The sequence below is a fragment of the Amphiura filiformis genome, chromosome 17 (genome assembly GCF_039555335.1).
Source record: "Amphiura filiformis chromosome 17, Afil_fr2py, whole genome shotgun sequence".
Classification (NCBI taxonomy): domain Eukaryota; kingdom Metazoa; phylum Echinodermata; class Ophiuroidea; order Amphilepidida; family Amphiuridae; genus Amphiura; species Amphiura filiformis.
In genome coordinates this window covers 22,646,166-22,667,444 of record NC_092644.1, presented here as the reverse complement: position 1 = coordinate 22,667,444, position 21,279 = coordinate 22,646,166, and the positions used below count along the sequence as shown (strand labels likewise).

General features: G+C 39.2%; 1 protein-coding gene across 1 annotated transcript in view; it reads left to right on the top strand.

The window, feature by feature from the left end:
* The window catches only part of LOC140137479 (AP-3 complex subunit mu-2-like), a 30,235-nt gene extending 10,649 nt beyond the window's left edge, over positions 1 to 19,586 (top strand). The window contains exons 2-12 of the mRNA XM_072159191.1: positions 1,027 to 1,105; positions 1,334 to 1,439; positions 2,616 to 2,728; positions 3,764 to 3,885; positions 4,795 to 4,921; positions 6,252 to 6,398; positions 7,548 to 7,621; positions 10,599 to 10,701; positions 11,466 to 11,564; positions 12,428 to 12,607; positions 18,664 to 19,586. Of these exons, the coding sequence (XP_072015292.1) occupies positions 1,027 to 1,105; positions 1,334 to 1,439; positions 2,616 to 2,728; positions 3,764 to 3,885; positions 4,795 to 4,921; positions 6,252 to 6,398; positions 7,548 to 7,621; positions 10,599 to 10,701; positions 11,466 to 11,564; positions 12,428 to 12,607; positions 18,664 to 18,729 (1,216 nt within the window). The 3' untranslated portion in view covers positions 18,730 to 19,586. The remainder of the gene's footprint in view (positions 1 to 1,026; positions 1,106 to 1,333; positions 1,440 to 2,615; positions 2,729 to 3,763; positions 3,886 to 4,794; positions 4,922 to 6,251; positions 6,399 to 7,547; positions 7,622 to 10,598; positions 10,702 to 11,465; positions 11,565 to 12,427; positions 12,608 to 18,663) is intronic.
* The last annotated feature ends 1,693 nt before the right edge of the window (positions 19,587 to 21,279 follow it).

Sequence of the window (21,279 nt, the reverse complement as noted above, 5' to 3'; positions counted from 1 at the left end):
AAAGGTATGTTTGTATAGCTTAAAACATTTTTAACCTTGATGCGAAAGTTTAATTTGATAAATAAGTAATTTTGACCTATTATAGCTCGGGTGGTCTAAAAGAAAAGATCGCTCGGGTGGTCTAAAAGAAAAGATCGCCATCGTTAGCATATCAAGCGCAGTTAAAAAAAGTTTTTTGATGTTTCTGATCGTCACGATGAAACATTAAAAAAAAAACCACGACTTTCTCAGTTCTCCCAGCCATTTTGTTTACTCGTTGTTATCGACCGAATCGACGTCACCAATTAGTCTTGACCTCACTTGTGCACGTGGCTGTATCGCGAGCACGACTTGACGACAGAAACCGGCTGTAGATGAGGTGGGTCATCTCGTGACTTGCATTGTTTCACCACCGATCACACTCGTCGGACGTAGGGGGGTTGACGGCTTGGAAATTATCTTTAAAGTATCAGAAATTCCAAGTTTAAATTACTTGGATATATTGAATAAGATAAAGTGATTTGGAGAACAGATATGTGAGTACCAATTTCATATAAATTGACTGAATTGCAAAAAAAATTGTTGAAATGTTTGAGCTGCGCAAAACGTTAAGTGTGTAAATCCCATTGACACACAAAATGGCATATAAGCCAGTCTCAGTGTACAAACGGCGTACACGAGACTGGCAAGCTAGTCTAGGGGGGCACTCACTTTTTTTTTTGGTAGGGTGTGCCACCACCAGTTTCGAACTTGAGGTCTAGGGAACTGATCAGCCAGCAAAAAAGTGGGTCTACTGAACAGAAACTGATTGGCCGGTCAACTCAAGAAATGGGGGGCAGACTTGTCGGGGATAAGCGCGAAGCGCTCAATTAGGCGGTCGTTTAGTTTTGGTTTGGTGATGTAGCTAACATTAGTAATAGTAATTAGTATGGTATACTTTGAAGTATAGATCTATACTCTAACTGTTTTGAAATAAAAAGAACAAAATATCCTTCCAGCTTTCAACTGTCTGTTTAAATTATTGTCGTTTACATGTTGGCATTGCAGAGACATTTTCATGGAGAAGCATTGGAAGAGTGTGATTGGACGCTCTGTATGTGACTACTTCTTTGAGGCACAAGAAAGGGTAAGATAATGGGGAAAATAAGTAACATACGTTAACATGTTCAACAGGACTCTTATTGAAAATTATAAATGAGATTTTGTAGTTTTACTTCTAATCTGTACTCACGTGGACATTTCAAAGTCTACCAGACCTCTTTTTCAACACCAGTTTTGACGAAAAGGCGGTCGATCTTGTCAAGTACCTTTAAAACTTGCAATTGGTGAACATTTTTTATTTTGTTTATTTCAGGCAAAAGGTCCTGAGGATGTCCCACCAATTATAACAACTCCGCATCATTATTTGATCAGCATCTATCGCAATAACATGTTCTTTGTTGCTGTGGTGCAGACAGAAGGTAAGTAACTGTAATGGGGTACCCCACCTCTGTTGTTTTTTATTTCAGCCATTAGGTCCTGTGGATGTCCTACCAATTATAATATTTCACATCATTGGGCTATTCCAGTGCTGTACGGTGCAAAAAGTGATTGAGGAGCCAATGGCTCCTAACTTTATCAATTTAGGCGCCCAAATTTTGCTCCCAAGTAAAAAAACAATTTTAAGTTTTTTAGGCTTACTTCCATTTCCAGTTCCGGTTTCTACTAGGTTCATTAAAAGTATCAACTGCTGTTGGATTCCCTGATTTAATTGTTTCATCGTCATCCTTCTTGTTTCCCAAAAGCTTTATTTTGATTTTGATGCCATCTTGAGTGCTTAAAAACAATCAAAACTTTTGACCTATCCTATATTGTCATCCATATGTACACGTTTTGCATTTGCTGGCGATTAAAAGCTTCAACAGTTGGTCGCCATTGGCGCCATGGATTGAAGGTTTAGTCGCATCAGAAAAAATCTAGTCGCCAATGCGCCTAAAATGGTCGCACCGTACAGCACTGGGCTATTCCATTTGAAAACCATACACCCCTATGGAAGACATGACCTTAATCTCCCACCTAGGTAGGGATGGTCACACAATTTTCAAGTAGGATGTTTCACATGGAAATTTTTTTATTTAAAAGGTGATTATTTGACTTTAGAAATGAGGGGTCAACCATGTCTGTAAATCAAAAATGAGCAAAGTTAGGAGCAAATGTCTCTTTTCAAATTATGCATTTTTCTGTGGCCATCATTGGCAATGCCTTACAATGACTTACTGTACAAAAAAGCAAGTAATGCATAATTTTTCACCATGGTGATCTGTTTTACACTCTTAAGTGATTTTATTTGATGAAATCTAACTATCACTGCATGATAACTTCTGTATCAAAGAAAAGTACCAGCACTTTTTTGCCTTCATCCTCAAGTTTCTGGTGTCCATATATCAAATTTTTGTATTGAATGTGGCCCTCTATATAGTAAGCAATGTGGACATGGGTAGGGGTGTTAACCCTTTACTTATCGCAACATGTCCCACTGTTCAAATGGACCTCAACATAAAAGCTTCATAAAAGGTTTTCTTATCCAAGGTAGTCAAATCCAAACAAATCATATAAAAAATATGTAAAATTGTGATTGCTATTCAACTATTTTTCAGTTCCTCCGCTATTTGTGATAGAATTCCTGCATCGTATTATGGACACATTTATGGATTACTTTTCTGAGTGTACAGAAACAGCCATCAAAGAAAACTATGTTGTGGTCTATGAGGTAAGCATGAATAGAGAAGAATGAGCCTACTGTCTAAGTCAGAATGTTCACCATCAAAGAAAGCTGATCAATGAATTTATAGGTGAACAACAAATCTGGTAGACAAAAAAACTGTGACCAGGTCATCCATCAGACAATATGTGATGGGATCAAGCAGAATCAGTCAGAAGTCAGAGTTTGAGATATAGCCAAACAGAGGAAATGAATTTATAGGTGAACAACAAATCTGGTAGACAAAAAAAACTGTGACCAGGTCCATAGGCTCCGGAAGATTTGTAATATTGGGGGGCTCAAAGTTTTCGGTCCGCTCCGAGGTGCGAAACGCTAAAGAGGGTGGGTGCGGGAGGGGGTATCCCCCTGCCGCGCAAAGCGCAGAATCTTTTGGAATGCAGACATTTTTACATGAATTGTACCTTACATTTTGAATTATACCTTAAATTATGAATTTTACCTTAAAATTATGAATTTTACCTCAGCCAAACAGAGGAAATGTTTCCTTTTGTTTCCTGTTGGTTTAGAAACTCTTTAATTGCTAATCTTTTGAACTGGTTGTTCAATTTCAATGGTGTTTTCTGTAAAATCCAGATTTGTAAATACTTTTTTATTATCCCATAAGAAACTGAAAACTGAATATGACCGACTTCAGACTGATTTTGCTTGATCTCATCACACACAAATGTATGTGTCTTTGCTTCAATTCATACGTTCCAATCAGAACAGACAAATCAAGTATGGAGTCATTAGATTTTGAATAAATGTTGAGTCAAAAAAAAATTTTTATACAAACATCTTACAGCACATGTAATTGGTAGAGAACCAGTCCCAAACAATGTGGTGATCACAGGATAGAATAAAGTTGGAATATAACATTTTTAAAACTTGTAACAACTTTGTTTTTAATTTGTTATTATATTTTAAAAATAAAATTCAATTACCAAATATTCTGTTATGTATGAACAGGGTGTCTTGGACATAAATAACGGTCATGTCGTCAAATATATATGAACCCCAAATGTTTGTTTTGTTTCTTGGCAGTTATTGGAAGAAATGCTTGACAATGGTTTCCCTCTTGCCACTGAGTCTAATGTCTTGAAGGAACTCATCAAGCCTCCCAATATCCTAAGAACAGTTGTCAATACTGTCACAGGCAGCTCTAAGTAAGTATGTACAGACAGACAGACACACACACAAATAGAGACATAAATACAGTGAATACGCGGATTCAGGGTTTCTCTACCAGAAGTCAATTTGTACTGAAATTCCTCTCCACAGTGCAATAAACGTATTGCATAACAATAGATACAGTTCGGAGGTTAATCCATCTCCTTTGTTATGCAATACACCTATTGAGTTGTGGGAAGGAATTTCAGCACAAATTGACTTCTGGTAGAGAAACCCTAAATCCATGTATTGAAGCATATTGTTATATTGTGAAGTCACTCATAAAGTTACAAAATATCCTGTAAAATTGGTGGAGGGTAGAGCCCAAAAAACTTGTTTGTTTGTCCTGACCCTAATCTGGAAAATCTGGGAGAAAAGTTTTAGTGTACAAAAGAATACTACTGTTGATTTTGTTCATTTTGAACAATTCCATAGAAGAAAATTGAAGATCTTCTACTCACATGTTAGTGACATTTCACCACAGCACTATTGGTTTCATCAGACTGGCAACTGTTCCAGACTGTTTCCTTTTATGGGCAACAGGAGCCGTTGTAGAGAGCTGAAACTTGTTTAAAGAATACAAACCATAATTTTGAAAATTCCAGAATTTGTTATTACATAATTTTTTACATCCTGTACTGTTTTTTAAACAGTTTCTTCACACTTCTAAACTGTTTAAAAACATGAATGAAGTGATAGAGTAGAAGAATATCCCAATGCACATCTTTTGGGCAATTTATTAAGGTAATTAAGCTCATACATGTATGTGCTTTGTTTATGTCCTTTAAAAAATCAGACTGACATACTCTACCCTTGGAGAGGATCTTTGGCCAATTAAACAATTTGTTCATTGTGCCTAATAGTGGTATACCGTTAATGGATTTAATGTGATTTTTACATTACAGTGTGAGTGACACTCTGCCCAGTGGTCAGCTGTCCAATGTTCCATGGAGACGTAGTGGTGTCAAGTATACCAACAATGAGGCTTACTTTGATTGTATAGAAGAAGTGGACTGCATCATTGATAAATCTGTAAGTAGAGCAACTTTAGAAGGGTCGTTGCCACGTCAACCAGGGTCTTAGCTAGAAATTGAGGGTTGCCCATCATTTGAATAAACTTGCCTGTCCTAATTTGACCTTTAAAATATTTACCAGACATCTATAGCCCATTGGGGTTCAAAGGGTTCAAATATGTGCTGATATGGCCTTGTTATACAAATTGGGTCCACTAAAAAGGGCAATTAGCTTTTCAAAACATACAATTTATGATATAGCATCTGTCAAAGGCATTAATTTTCCCCGTCCCAGGAGCAAACTGGTCGTCTAAAATGACGGCCAGACGGGTGGCTAGCTAAGACCCTGACGTCAACCATACTCCTAACCCTAATCTCTTAATCCAAAACTTAATCCTAAACTGCGTCACTGTGTTATCTGTAAGTAAAGCAACTGTAGAAGAGTAGTAGAACAAGATCAATGGCTTTGCAAAATTGTTATGGACTAAAGAGATACAGACAAACTCCAAACAGTCAAAGTCTCAGCCGATAATGAGGGCCGATCATTCCATGAAATGTGAGAGGCAATACTGCTATGCACGTACTGGGTATTTTTTTTTGTCTTTCGTAAAGACGAAGACACACAACGCTCTATGTATATACATGAAAGCATTCAACGCTGATGTGATTGTTAGATATGGCACGATTGAATGATCGGCTCTCATGAATACGCGACTTTGACTGTTGGGAAATAGTCTGTATTAGTCTATGAAAATCTTGCTACATCGTCATTTTAAGCATCAAGTGCATGGATCATATTCCAAATAAAATTTGCGATGGGCCATTCCACTTAAAATCCACACTAGCCCTGTGGAAAATTTTGGAAATATCTTCCACTGGGGGAGTATGAATTTCAAATGGAATGAACACATTAGGCAGCTCCATTTGAATTTCATACACCCTCTGAGAAAAATTCAACCTACATCTTCCACAGAGGGAGGGTGTATTTCAAATAGAGTTGGTTAAGTTGCTAATTTCAGAAATTCATACTCCCCCTGTGGAAGGTATTCTGAAAATCTTCCACTGGAGGAGTGTGGACTTCAAATGGAATAGCCTAATCTGACCAACACCAGCCTACTGATTGCCAGAGTCAGCACCCACCAACTGAATATTTTGGGCCATGTACTTTGTCTAACAAATGACGAGTCTGTGAAAGAATATGCCTTATATGTTGCACCATGTGGGAACAGGAAACTGGGAAGACCTTACACTCTACTTGCATATGCTTAGCACCTCAAAGGAGGTATCCATACAAAATAAAAATTTCCCCTAAATGTCACTAACAACCACTACTGTTTCATTTTCTACAGGGATCGGTGGTTATAGCTGAAATCCAAGGTCACATTGAGGCATGTATTAAGTTAACAGGAATGCCTGATCTGACCATGTCATTTGTAAACCATAGGCTGTTAGACGATGTCAGTTTTCATCCATGTGTCAGATATAAGAGATGGGAGGTAAGTTAACAGGCCTATAATTTTAACCATGTCCCGAATATAAAGCAGTCAATATTTGTTTTATATACCGAATGGATGTACATGGATGTTGCGATTGCGCAGTTTGATCGGGACGCACGTGACCGGTCAATAGTTTGTTTCCATGACCAGGCATAGTTCGTTTTGAGGGCATAGCTAATTCAATGACCACACTTTCAAACCAATCAGATGACAGGAATCTATATATTAGATATATAAAAACCAATACACTATCGCCAACTCTGCATGCAATGTTTAGTTGGAGTTAACATTACAAACATATTAACATTGCATATCATCACTAGCACCCAAGATCAAATAGTGAAGTTGAATTGCAACTGTAGCATTTATATCATAAAGTATGTAATAGAGTTGTATACCCTGGATCATACCAAATAAACATGTTATTTTAATTGAATTTTATACACGAGGAAACTGATTGTAATCATAACATCGATTTAATTTGCAAAAAGGAATGATTACTTACTACTTGTGAAAAAATGGAGCACTAGAGAGTGATATCATTATAGTACAGGGTGTAACAATAAAATTTGTACAATATGTGCAATACAATCAGTAATATCTTGGCTAAAATAATATGTTCAGTTGGTCTCTTTACTAGATTGGGTTCAAAAGTTATGTCCGATTAATTAAATCGTCCAGAAAACGTGTTGGGCCACTTTTGCCATGTTTGTGCATATCAAGTTTGAACTGTGTAGATATGCTTATCGTGCATTAAACATCAAAGAACTGACACAAAAGAATTATAAGTGGTGTTTCTTCGTATAATTAACATTAACTTAATAATAATGTGATATTTCTTTAACTCTATAAATGAAGTCATGAAAATTCTTTCAAATTATCTTATAGATAAAGTAATTTCTCATATTCCTGAGATATAAAAAACTGAGAACAGTTTTTGCATCCATAAGTACAAAACAATACAATTTTGAAATTAAGTTCAGCTGGGCTTCTACCTGTTCTGGGGTGACCACTATTGCCAGCATTTCTGTTTTCAAAATTGTACAAATTTTATTGTTACACCCTGTAGTCACATAATGACATTTAGACTCTAGGAGACGGTCTGGAGCAGTGCTTATTGATTAGTGTTTTCCACTCTTTTCTTTTCAGTCTGAGCGTGTGCTATCATTTGTACCACCTGATGGCAACTTTAGACTAGTCACATACCATATAGGATCTTCCAAGTAAGTTTTTACAGCCAGTTTTACCCTAATGCTGGTTTCATACTTTCCTGCTGCCTGCCGCTTTGCTACTCTGATGATTTTGCTTCACTGTGCAGGCACACCAGAAACGCTTGCGGTGACCAGCGACATGCCGATATATCAATCACTCCACCGCTTTGCCCAAGCGGCAGCATTGCTAGGAGTTCAATTCAACTCAACCCGGGAGCGGTGCCGCTTTGACGTATGAGAAAAAGATGCGATTTTTGGCGGTGATGAGCGGCACCATTGGCTGTCATAGTCATGCAGCTACCATTCGGAGGTGTGTCGCTCCGCTTGCAGAAAAGAACAAGTGACATGATGAAGCGGCAAGTGGCAGAAAGTATGAAACCGGCATTACTGTAACCTCACATTCTTCTGGACACTGAACAACTGCATCTAAGAACTAATATGCATGGGATGCTTTCTCTGTTGCTAACTGGTTTAAAGCTAATAAGCTCACATTAAATACTGACAAAACTAAGTTTATGATTTTTGGAACTAATCATACACTTAATCATTACAATGACATAACTCTCACATTTGATGACAAAATTATTGAAAGAGTTGATGTTTTCAAATATCTTGGTATTAAGTTTGATAGTAATATGTCTTGGTCATCACACATTGATTATGTATCTGGAAATGTTTCCAAGAGAATTGGTGTTGTAAAAAGGGCAAAGTATTTTCTTCCTCATAAAACCTTAATTAGTTATGCTCTCTAATGCTCTTGTAATTCCACATTTCGACTATGCCAGCAGTGTTTGGTCTAATTGTTCTGCAACCAATCAATATCAGCTTCAAGTACTTCACAACAGATTAGCGAGAACAATTCTCTTTGCTGATATTAGAACACCAGTAGATGAAATGTTAAATTCTTTAAATTGGATTAGACTTTCTGATAGATGGTCTAATCACATGATTTTTCTTACCTTTAAATGTATCAAAAATATGTGCCCTGAATATTTATGTAATCAATTTGACTTTGTTCATAATGCTCATGATCACATTACAAGGAGTCATTCTTCAAACACATTGATTGTGCCTAAATATAATTCTAACAGTGGTAAACGTACATTTATTGTAAGAGCTGCAAACTTATGGAACAATTTGCCATCATCATGTCGTGTAAACCTTGAAACTATATGTCTTTGCATCAATTCAAGACAAGCATCATTACTACTGCTGAATTATAATAATTTATATTGTATGTATTTTTAGATTTATATCGTTCATGTACTTGAGATACATTTATTTTCTTTCACACTTATTATTGATGTTTTTGTATAAATTACTAAATATCATGTTATTTTGTAAATAATCTGTAAAAATGTTGTAAATATCATTGTATGAGGGCCTGCTTGGAAAGCAGTGCTTGCCACTGAAGTAGTTTAAATCCCTCAATAAAGATTTCACAAATGAAAAAAATCTGTACAGAAGTATAGGATCTACCCAAATTACATCTTTTTGTTAGCTGTTTTCAGCTTTATCAGCTCTTAATATATATGGTGACTCCTGATTTATTAGAATTAAAATTCTTCTATAGACACGGTTTAGGCATTGCCACCTAGGGAAGTATAATCAAGGATTTTGATATCGGAGGCTGAAGTTTAAAGGGAAGACAAAATTGTTTATACTCATAGAGTTGTGAAGTTAGCTTATTGGTGGTTACATGACTTCCCTTATAATCCAACCCAAATGCTTCCATAGATAGTTAGGTGTACAACCTGAAAAGAAATTGAATTTTGTATAAAAATATGCAAAGCAGCTCCCTTGATCTTTCTTTGTTTGCATTACCTATAATAATTATGGTCACTAGTCACTTTTACCCAGACAAATTACTGACAAACTCATAAAGCATTCCCTGATTTCCCTACAAATTCATTATTTTTTGGATGGGAATAGGTAAAAGCCAAGGGACTGAGCCTGTACTAATGATATGTACCTATTATAAGTCTTCCCTAGATGACACTTTATAATTTACATTCCCTGTAGAGTAGTCACTGGCAGCCAATTCAATGACCATTTATTTCATTCCAAAAATAGCCCATCTCCATAGTCCATATCATGATATTATTATGTTTTTGTTCCCTAAATTAGTCCATTTTTATTTTAATCTTCCTTGAATCCTGTTGAAACAAGCTTCCTTTCATTTGATCAAAACACAAAATTCTTCCCCAAAGGGGTAAATTTCTCAGTATTCGAAATAAATTGCGCCATCTATCGACTAAGCGATATAGGCCTGAAAGGGCCACTTCCGTCAACATCTTCTGTTGGTCACCACCCGTGCGATCGCTGTAGTACATTGCGCAGTTTTGTGATGGCAGTGGTACATGTTGAATGATTTCACCAGCTTCCCCCAGTGATTCAAAGCAATATACTTGGGGCCAGCCAATGTATTCCCATGCATATCAATATCCCCAGGATCATAGTGTCTCGAGCAAAGACGTGAATGTCTGCTTACTCTCAGTTCATCTATAATGTTACAATCCTTAGCTTTGCCTCCGTTTTGAGCGAGTCTTTTTCATCTTGCAACTGTGACATCATTTTTCCATGGCCATTTCACCATCTTATATCCTTCATCCAAGGCTACTTTCCCAGGTTTTTTAGCTTATTCGTATGAGAATAACACTCGGCCACCACACACGTATTGACCATGGTTTATGAAAATGAAATAAAAATCAAAGAAATATCTTGCTAAAATTTGACAATTCCAATCAGTTTGGATGTCGACAAATACCCATGATGCATTGCAATTTCATGCCAATTTTGCTTAGTCAACAGGTGGTGCAACGAATTATGAATAGCATGAATTATTCCCTCTCAGGGTGAATAACAAAATACTGAAATAAATTTGCAACTTAAATGTTGCATCCGGTACCTCTGCTGATTAGACATGTTACAAGATTGTTTTGAAAATATTTGCATATCAAACTTTTACCTGATATTTTTCTTTCCACAGTTTAACAGCCATTCCAATCTACGTTAAACCAAACATCTCATTTAGGGAGGGGTCAGGGCGCTTTGACCTTACTGTTGGACCAAAACAAACAATGGGAAAAACGGTGAGTAGAAATTCCAGTTGAAATACATACACCCCATATGGTAGACAAAGCTGTAATCTTCACAGCGTTTCTGATTGGTTGAATAAGCCAATTAAAATACAGCTTCAAGAAGCTCAATCCTCTTCAGCCCTTTTACCTTTATTACCTTGTCGCTGATTGGCTCAAATCATAAGAGTCGCTTGTAACCAATCAGCAGGTAGGACTCAATGGGATAAAAGTTACATGTGATTCATCATCATGCAGTGATCATGAGATCAGGAGAGTTGTGTATTTAATTGCAGTCTCCCCATTTGAAAAATGAATGAGTAAATATGTTTTGAATTCTGAGTTCAGGATGGTCTATAATATTTTGTTTTCCTTTTTGTAATCTCATCATTGCATATCAGGAGGTGGAGGGCACGTTGGCGCAGCGGTACAGGCTCTGCCTTGTAATCGGTGGGTTGCGAGTTTGAGCCCCGGCGGTGCCATCGTGTTGTGCTCTTGGACAAGGTGCTTTACCTTACTTGCCTCTCTCTACCCAGGGGGAATTGGGGAGCTGTTATGAATATTGTCCATTGAGCACCGCCCAAAGGTATGAGCATGCCTTGGGCATTGTATGGCAGCTGACATATTCTAACGACAGCGGAATAAATTTAAAGCGCTTTGGTACATGTTCATATGTTCATATGTGAAAGGCGCTGTATAAATACCAACATTTTTTAACATTTTTATCAACATGTTTATCTTGATGTATAATAAATCTCCTTCTGTTATTTCATTCTTAGGTGGAGAATGTTTTGATCACATCTCAGTTACCTAAGCAGGTACTCAACATGACATTAACACCATCACAAGGCACATACAGTTTTGATCCAGTCAATAAGGTATGTCTGTTCTCTGTACGATAGACATGTGATATATAAGGCATCAAAGCAAAATTTGTGCGATCTTTGGATCGACCGTCGATGCTGCTTCGATATTTGTTATTAGTGAACTAGAATCAGAAGTATTGATAAATTGTATTGGACAATGCATTACATATAAAGATTAAATGTTATAACAATTGAATATAGCTAATTAATTGATCATATTTCATAAATAATGAGGATCGATCACGCATCGATCCTTAATTGAAAGATCAAACTAATTTGGTTATGTTGCCTAAGTGCACTGCCACACACACAACTGCACCCTTGCAGGAGTTTGCAAAGACCTTTCGCACTGGCCAACCACTTGTCCTGATTATCATGTAAAAATAATAGTAATAATAATAATAAAACGACTCTTAAGTACTTAAACATGAAAAACAAATAACGAACATTACCTACACAATACAAACTGTGTAGACTTGCATTCATCTGGGTATGTTGAAATTAAGATTTAATTCAAATCTGGTCAACCAGACACACCTATTTTTGACGGACGAACCGACGCTGCGACCGAAACCCTCAGTCCTCAGTTGGGCCGTGATGCAAATGACACCGAGCACCGGACACCTCCGGCACAGATGACAAAAGAACTATGTCATGCCTGTGTTATGCCATGCTACACAGCTTGTTCAGTGAATGAGGTGCCGATGTGCTGATGATGATGTGCTTCAATTAACCAATCAGAACCCCACTTACGCTGTCAGGAGTACGAAAGGTCTGCAAAATACTGTAGCAGATTGGTGTCCTTTTTTGTCCATGGCCCTACATCAGACATTGCAGTTGAATAACTTGTGATGAACTTTGTTTTACCACTACAGGTCTTGTCTTGGGATGTTGGTAAAATAAATTCACAGAAGTTACCGACCATCAAAGGTTCCATCGCATTACAGAGTGGCATGCCACCACCAGAGGCGAATCCTACAGTCAATGTGCAATTCACCATCAATCAGCTAGCTATATCGGGGATAAAAGTCAACAGATTGGACATGTATGGGGAGGTAAGTTTCAGAATCCAATCATGGATGTGATGGTTGATTGTAATATGATTAGAGTACTGTGTCCATGAGAGGTGAATTCAACAGTCAGTGTGCAATTTACCATTAATTAGTCAACAGATTGGACAGGTATGTGGCGGTAAGCTTCACTGAGAATCCAATCATGGCTGTGATGGTTGATTGTATTGAGACTCGGGTACTGTATCTACCAGAGGCAAATCCTACAGTCAATGTGCAATTCACCATCAATCAGCTAGCTATATCGGGGATAAAAGTAAACAGATTGGACATGTATGGGGAGGTAAGTTTCAGAATCCGATCATGGCTGTGATGGTTGATTGTAATATGATTAGAGTACTGTGTCCATGAGAGGTGAATTCAACAGTCAGTGTGCAATTTACCATTAATTAGTCAACAGATTGGACAGGTATGTGGCGGTAGCTTCACTGAGAATCCAATCATGGCTGTGATGGTTGATTGTATTGAGACTCGGGTACTGTATCTACCAGAGGCAAATCCTACAGTCAATGTGCAATTCACCATCAATCAGCTAGCTATATCGGGGATAAAAGTAAACAGATTGGACATGTATGGGGAGGTAAGTTTCAGAATCCAATCATGGATGTGATGGTTGATTGTAATATGATTAGAGTACTGTGTCCATGAGAGGTGAATTCAACAGTCAGTGTGCAATTTACCATTAATTAGTCAACAGATTGGACAGGTATGTGGCGGTAAGCTTCACTGAGAATCCAATCATGGCTGTGATGGTTGATTGTATTGAGACTCGGGTACTGTATCTACCAGAGGCAAATCCTACAGTCAATGTGCAATTCACCATCAATCAGCTAGCTATATCGGGGATAAAAGTAAACAGATTGGACATGTATGGGGAGGTAAGTTTCAGAATCCGATCATGGCTGTGATGGTTGACTGTAATATGATTAGGGTACTTTATCGATTGGAGGTGGATTCTACAATTTACTATCAATCAGATAGCTATATCAGGGATAATAGATTGGAAAGGTATGGGATTAGGGTATTGTGATTAAGGTACTATGTCAACCAGAGGTGACTCCTGTACAATCAATGTGTACTTAATTATCAACCAGCTAGCTATATTACAGGGCTATATCGGTGATAAAAGCAAGTCAACATTACATTACCAATACACAAATACACCCACTTGACACTTGATGTACACACAATCCCAAGGTATAATATGTGACCATCCATCTCAAACCGCTCGTAAAGTCGGCATATTGTATTTTAAGTTACAGTGCAAAATGTGCATTAAAGTTGTATTCATATTTACCTAATGTTTGTCCTACCTGTTTCTCATTTGAGTGTCAGTCAAACGCCAATCTTTAATCCTATTGTTGAAGAGGCTAATAAGCTTATACTTATGTTTAGAGTTAGTAAATAGCTCTAGTCTTTGTTTGCTTTGGCCAAATCCTGTTCAAGTGGTGGGTTAACTAACAATCAACAATGAGAGGACAATCCTAAACCTCGTTGACTTGGGATGATTTGAAGTGACCGCCAATTATGACAATTTGAAAACCAGCATTTTGGCACTTTTCGCCAATTCTTTCCATCTATGCTGGTTTTTCTCCAAATGGGTACTATATTTTGTCCCTTTTGGATGCTCCTACCTACACTACTCTATATTTCATCCTTTTCTACTTTTCATCCTTCTATCTGTCTACCTTCTCTACCTTGAAACTTCCTTTCGCAACACAGCTGGTTAGGAAAGGTGAGCCAATTTAGTTGGCTTGGTAGCTTGTTTTATTGTCTGGTGTTGTTTTTGGATTGGAGCTTCCGTCCTGAGTTTCGTAGAGGATGGGAGTTCTTATTCCACATACTAGGGTAAAGGCGCTGAATTCCAGTACTGATGGGTACATAAATCATTTCACACTGGCGGTACAGGACACAGATCCCCAGTGTGAAGGTGACAGCGTAACCCCACACGGGCATCAGGAAATGGGCAATGCCGTCAATTAAATCCGGACTGTGGACTAAAAGGTTGTCCACAGACGGACATCATCGTCCATTTCCTTTTGTCGGGTAAAAGCTAGTGTGGGTGCCAGCTTGTGTTGTGTCTATTCTTACCTCTTCCTCTTCATCTTTTCTTTCTTCCTGTCCCAATCATAGAGTTTTGTGTAGAAATGTGGATGAACCTCACTGCCTTGTGAGCGCCTCGGGAGAGGCAAAGGCTAGGGAGTAAACCTTACACAAATCCGAGTGGAGCCCCTAAGGCGGTCTGGTGAATGAACTTCAACACCTTCCGCAGCTCCTGCATCCAAGTTGATGCCAAACGTATTGCTCGCTCTCCTTTGGACTACATCAACGAGGCCAAGAGGGGACTCTGATTACTGGGCAGCTCAGAGTCTCCAAAAATTTGCCCATATTGGAGTAGCCTATCCCAATGGCTCTAAATCTTCATCATGGGCCAAAGAGCGGAAGAGGAAGATTTACTTCTCAACGGTCATTAGGCTGGTGTTGAACATGTCATCATTGGTCAACCTTCCAACACTGGCCAACATGTTCCAGATCAGGGGCGAACTACTACATATTGGTAGATCTCGGCTGCTGTGTGTCCAGAAATAAGCTGAAACAGGGCTGATCACCCGTAAAGCTGCTGGGACTGGACCAAAATAATTCCCAGCAAAATTCATGATTACGAAAACTACAAGCAAATCTTCGAAAATACCAAGGGTAGATGAGCGGCAGTCTACTGTTGACTTCATGACGGACCAGTGGGAACTCGGCACACCATCACGAACTGTTGGCCCTGATTATTGTCGCCTGTCTACCTTCAAACCTCTTGTAATATCTACTTATAATGTCTGTACTGTAAATCAACAAGGGAAAATGCATCAGCTATTCATGGGCTGTGCTGATGCAGGTATTGACATTGCCGGAATTCAAGAACATCGTCTCATTACACCAAGCCCAACCGATGAACTTTGGTCAGATGATAGGAACTGGGTTTTATCATTCAGTTCTGCTACCAAGCAAAGGCATGGAGGAGTTGGTCTGGTCATGTCCAAGCACATTCACAGATGTCTTAAGAGTGTTGAAGCTGTTTCCGAGAGGATACTATTTGTAACATTCCATGGCAACCCTCAGCTCAGCATCACAGTTGTATATGCACCCACTGAGTGCGCAACATCTTCTGACAAGGAGGAATTCTATTCATCTCTATCTGACCACCTGGATGGTATGAAAAGACACAACATCCATCTCATCCTCGGCGATTTTAATGCCAGAATAGGAACAGACAGTCATCTTTCCCATCCTTGGGTCATTGGTCCACATTGCTACCATGATTCAACAAATGACAATGGTGAGCGTCTGGTGAACACCTGCCAGGAGTACAATCTCAGACCGGCCCAGATGAGATTCCCGCAACCCAGGAACCGTCTCTGGACTTGGACCCATCCAGCTGGATCAACCCATGCACAGCTAGATCACATACTAATAAACAGCAAGTGGGTAAATTCTCTCCGCAACTGTCGGGCATACAACTCAGTAGAAGTGGGCTCCGATCATCGTATTGGGAGCATCCGTCTAGCTGCCAGTCGGCGAACTAGCAAAGGAAAACCTTGCAAGAGACCAAAATTCAACTGGAAGAAGTTGCAAGATCCTGATACAAAGGAGGAATTTCAGCTGGAGCTATCAAACAGATTCCAGGTCTTGAGCATGGATGACACCACACCCATCTCTGACAGGTATGAGACCTGCGAAACAGCGGGCCGTGAAGTTGCCGCGAAAGTTATTGGAAACAAAGAGCCATACGGACTACCAAGTGGGGTATCAGATGCAACCATCAGACTTAAACTTGAAAGGGATGAGGCCAAAAGCGGTACTCCATTTCAAAGTCTCGTCAATCTAGAGAAAGATGGAGGAACTTGAACACCAGCCTTAACAACTCCTATAAATCTGATGAGCTTGCTACCCTCAATAAGCAGATGGAAGACCTGAAGCTGGCCGACGAGATGGGGAATTATACCACCACCTGGAAAATTATACACTCGCTTTCTGGGAAGAACTCAAGGAAAGGGGTGAAAGTCAAAAAGAGAGATGGATCAGCTCCAACCAGTGACCATGAACTGCTTGAGGAATGGAAGGAATATTTTAGCTCACTCCTTAACAACGACAGTGGCACAGCAGCTTCAGAACTTCCTGCACCAGCTGTTGAAGATCTTCCTATTATCACTGAGCCCCCAACTCGTGAAGAAGTAGTCAAAGCAATAGCAGCCATGAAGACCAACAAGGCAGCAGGATTGCACTGTGCTATAACTGCAGAAGCACTTCAGGGAGGAGGGGATAGCATGATTGATATGATTCTCGAATTCTGTATGGAAGTATTCTCAACGCTGACACCACCACGTCAATGGGTTACGCCTGTAATCATTCCTCTACCAAAGAAAGGTGACCTCTCTCTCATGACAAATTACCGTGGTATTTCGCTTATGTCCATTGCCGCAAAAGTGTACAACAAGATCCTTCTGAACAGGATCCGACCCCACATTGATCCTTTACTGAGAAGCAACCAGGCTGGCTTTAGATCTGGTCGCAGCTGTGCTCAGCAAATACACATTTTGAGGAGGATCATGGAAGGCTTCAAGGAGTACCAACTTCCCTTAACAGTCACTTTTGTGGACTTCAAAAAAGCCTTCGACTCCATCAACAGGTCCGTCATGTTTTCAGTGCTGCGGCATTATGGAATACCAAAGGTTGTGGTCAATGCCATCCAGGTGCTCTACAAAGACTCCAATAGTGCCGTTATGGTAGATGGCAGTATCTCAGAGCCTTTCCAAGTAACAACTGGAGTGCTTCAGGGTGATGTGTTGGCACCATTCCTGTTTATTATCCTGGTAGACTACCTTCTGATGAAATCAACTTCTGGAATTGACGCTGGAATTGTTACCTACCCACGTCGGTCAAGCAGGTATCCTGCCAAGATGCTGAATGACCTGGATTTTGTTGATGATATTGCCCTGCTGGAATCTTCCATAGAACGGGCCCAGTCACAGCTTACTAGGACTGGAACTGCAGCAGCAGATCTAGGCCTTGTAATCAGCGCACCTAAGACAGAATATATGACTGCAAACTGTAACGCCCAACCAGCACTTGAAGTCTATGGTAGTACCATCAACCATGTCACAGACTTCAGGTATTTGGGTTCCAAGATGGGCTCTAGTGTTGGAGACCTAAAAGAAGAAAAGCACTAGCCTGGGCAGCTTTCTGGAAACTGGGCGCCTTTGGAGAAGCCCGTCCCTGCCAATCGAAACAAAAAATCAAGCTGTTTCAGACAACGTGTGTTACTGTCTTTCTGTAATGGGTGCGAGTCATGGGTAATTACCAAGGACATGGAAAACAAGATCAATGCATTTGCAACATCTTGCTACAGAGTCATGTTAAACATCAAGCGTGTGGATCGGATTCCAAACGAAACCATCTACAACCTGACCAACACCACTCCACTGGTTGCCAGAGTCAAGATTCATCAACTCAAATTTCTCGGCCATATACTGCGTCTTGAAGATGGCGAGCCTGTGAAAGAATATGCGCTTTATATTCCACCACATGGGAAGAGGAAACCGGGACGGCCGTGCACACTGTACTTACAGTATGTCCAGCACCTCCTGGGAGATACTGAAGGGATGCTGCAGCCAAACAAAATTGTTTCGCTTGCTCAAGATTGCATTAGTTGGAGAAAGCTTGTAGTCGCCTGCTTTGCAGCCGACTGATGATGATGATGATGATATGTAATACCAGCGATGTGGAAAAAGAGAAATAATGTAGCACAAAAATAATGTAACCTTTACTGAAAGAGCAAAGTTTATCAAGCCATAACTCCGCTTCTGGATATTGTTTAAAGTCAAATGATATATCATTGTAAAGCTTATGATATATATTTTCTAAACACGGAAGAAAACAAAATTGACCAGGGGCCGACTTTACGAGCATTTTGACATGGACGGTCACATATGAGCTTGATATTGTTCTCCTAATTTCATTGACATGTTGTTTACTATTTTGTGTTCTTCCAGAAATACAAACCTTTCAAGGGTGTCAAGTACATAACCAAAGCTGGCAAATTCCAAGTAAGGACATAATACCGGGTGCATGAAGACTTTCCTGTGATCAACTGCTGGATGAATGACATAATTGATATAAATATTTGTAATGTATATAAATTATGACATATATATTATTATAGATGTAAATATTGTGGTACTATTGTGACCCTCCAAATTATGTTATATAGGTGTGATGTTGAATTGGCTATTCCATTTAAAATTCACACTACCCTTGTGCAAGATTTTGGAACTGTGGGGGTATGTATTTGGAATTTTAAACACATTTGGCAGCTCCATTTGAATTGTATATACCCTCCGGGAAAGATTCAACCAGAATCTTCCACAGAGGAAGGGTGAGTTTTAAATAGGGTTGGTTAATATGCTAATTCCTTTTGAAATCTTCCCCACAGGGGGAGTGTAGACTTTAAATGGATTAGCCCATTCTAGAGTACCTATAAATCTTTAAAATGTATTGTTTATATTCTGAGTAAAATGCAAGGAGAAATTATTTGATTACCAAAATTCCAAATACTTTTTAGTACTTGGAATTTTATAAACATAGACATAGATTATCTCCCAAAAGTGATTTTTTTGCAACCTCCACTTGCCTACTACAATTTGATCAGTTCGTAATCGGTGGCAATTGTTAGGCTTTTACCACTATGCCAAAATGTAGACCCACGTTAAGAGTGATATAGGTGGCCTGTCCGGTCTATAAAGTATAGGACTTGAATTACTAATTTGTGATACTTCTATCGAGATGTCACAAGACAATTCTCGAAAGAAAATATATTGATATTAATCAGCGATGTTATAAGGCCCATTGATTACGAGCTGATCAAACTATAGAGATATGACAAGGTGTTTTTGGTTTGAGGCCATCAAGATACTTTTGGCTATTGTATAGAGTGTGCACCTTTGGTAGCACCTCGCATCTGTCTCTGAAACAAATTGTGATTTCTCCAGCTACGGTGCATTTGCAACCTTCCATTTGATGTACATATGTTTGGATAACATTTGTGATCAAAGTGGACACATTGTTTTGGAGTTTCTACAACTTTTGAGGAAATATTAACTGTGACTTGTTTTTTCATCATCCTCTTGTATAATCTAGCCCATGGCTGCCATACTTGTACACAGTGTTAGCTTTTCACTGTTGTTGTTGGCTGTACAGTCAATTACACTTGTTATTCCATCAATTGATCAGTCTAATCATCTGAATGATCAATATTTTCATCTTCAAAGTACTTATCTGTGTGATAATCCAGCTGATTATCACTCTACCACAATGTGTTATACTAGGAGTGATCTCCTTAAGTACAATACTGGTATTTCAACTACATGTAGACTGCCTCAAGAAGTTTGGTACAACATTAAGTCACTTGGTTTAAATAAACAGAAACCAACTCGTCGAGGAAAGAAGAAGATACTTTCAAACAACTTTCCAATTATGAGCTGTGTGGATCCATCTGCATCACCTGCAATGATTTCTCATTCCAATGAGCAAACTGTTCAGCAAAACCAATGTGAGCACTCACCAGGTAACCATAGCAACATGAAGTTAGGTCTATGGAATGCCCAGTCTGTCGGCAATAAAGGGGCACAATAACTGATATAATCTTGAATGCGGACTTGGACTTCTTCTTCCTCTCGGAAACCTGGCTCCGTTCTGATGATCGTGTCATCACTGGGCAAATGTGTCCTCCTGGTTACTCATTTTTGGGTGTCCCCCGTAACTCTGTCCATCGCGGTGGAGGAACTGCCTGTGTTTTCAAGAGCCAACTGAGTCTCGAACTCTGCGAAGAGAAACTACCTAAAAGTGACACTTTTGAACATTCATTATTTTATATGAAGAACCAGAACCTTTACTTTGTTGTTGTGTATAGATCATCATCTTTAAAGCAAATGCCTCAATACTTTCATGATTTTGAAATATTTCTCAATGCAGTTGACCTCCTTCCTGGACGATCAGTGGTATTGGGTGACTTCAATATCCATATGGACATGCCCGATGAAAGCGACACCAAATCTATGCTTGCTATCCTTGAGTCTCTTAGTTTCGAGCAACTTGTTGATGAGCCCACTCATGTAAAGGGACACACTTTGGATTTGGTTATGGTTAAAGAGAATGATCATGTTGTCAAGCCATATGACATCCACCCTGTTCATGTTTCTGATCATTTTCTCATACTTTGTGACATTGATTTTAAGAAGCAGTCAATTGTCAGAGCCACCAATGTGTACAAAGCGCGTAATTTCCGCAATATTGATCCTGTTGCTTTTGAGGAAGACCTTGTGTTCAAGCTCAATACCACTGATGATTCCATGGATGAGGCACATGTAGACCTTGTGCAGTTTTATAACAAAACCTGTAGCCAAGTACTTGAGACCCATGCACCTGCCAAAGAAAAACCATGTACCGTTCAGATCAAACCTGAATGGTTTAATCAAACTGTTCAGGATGCGCGACGCTTACGTGAGGCGGAGTGAACGGCGCTGGCGTAAAACAAGGACTGAAGTTGACCGTCAAGCCTATATTGATTCCCAGAGGGAAGCTGCAACAACCATTAGCAAAGAGAAAGCATA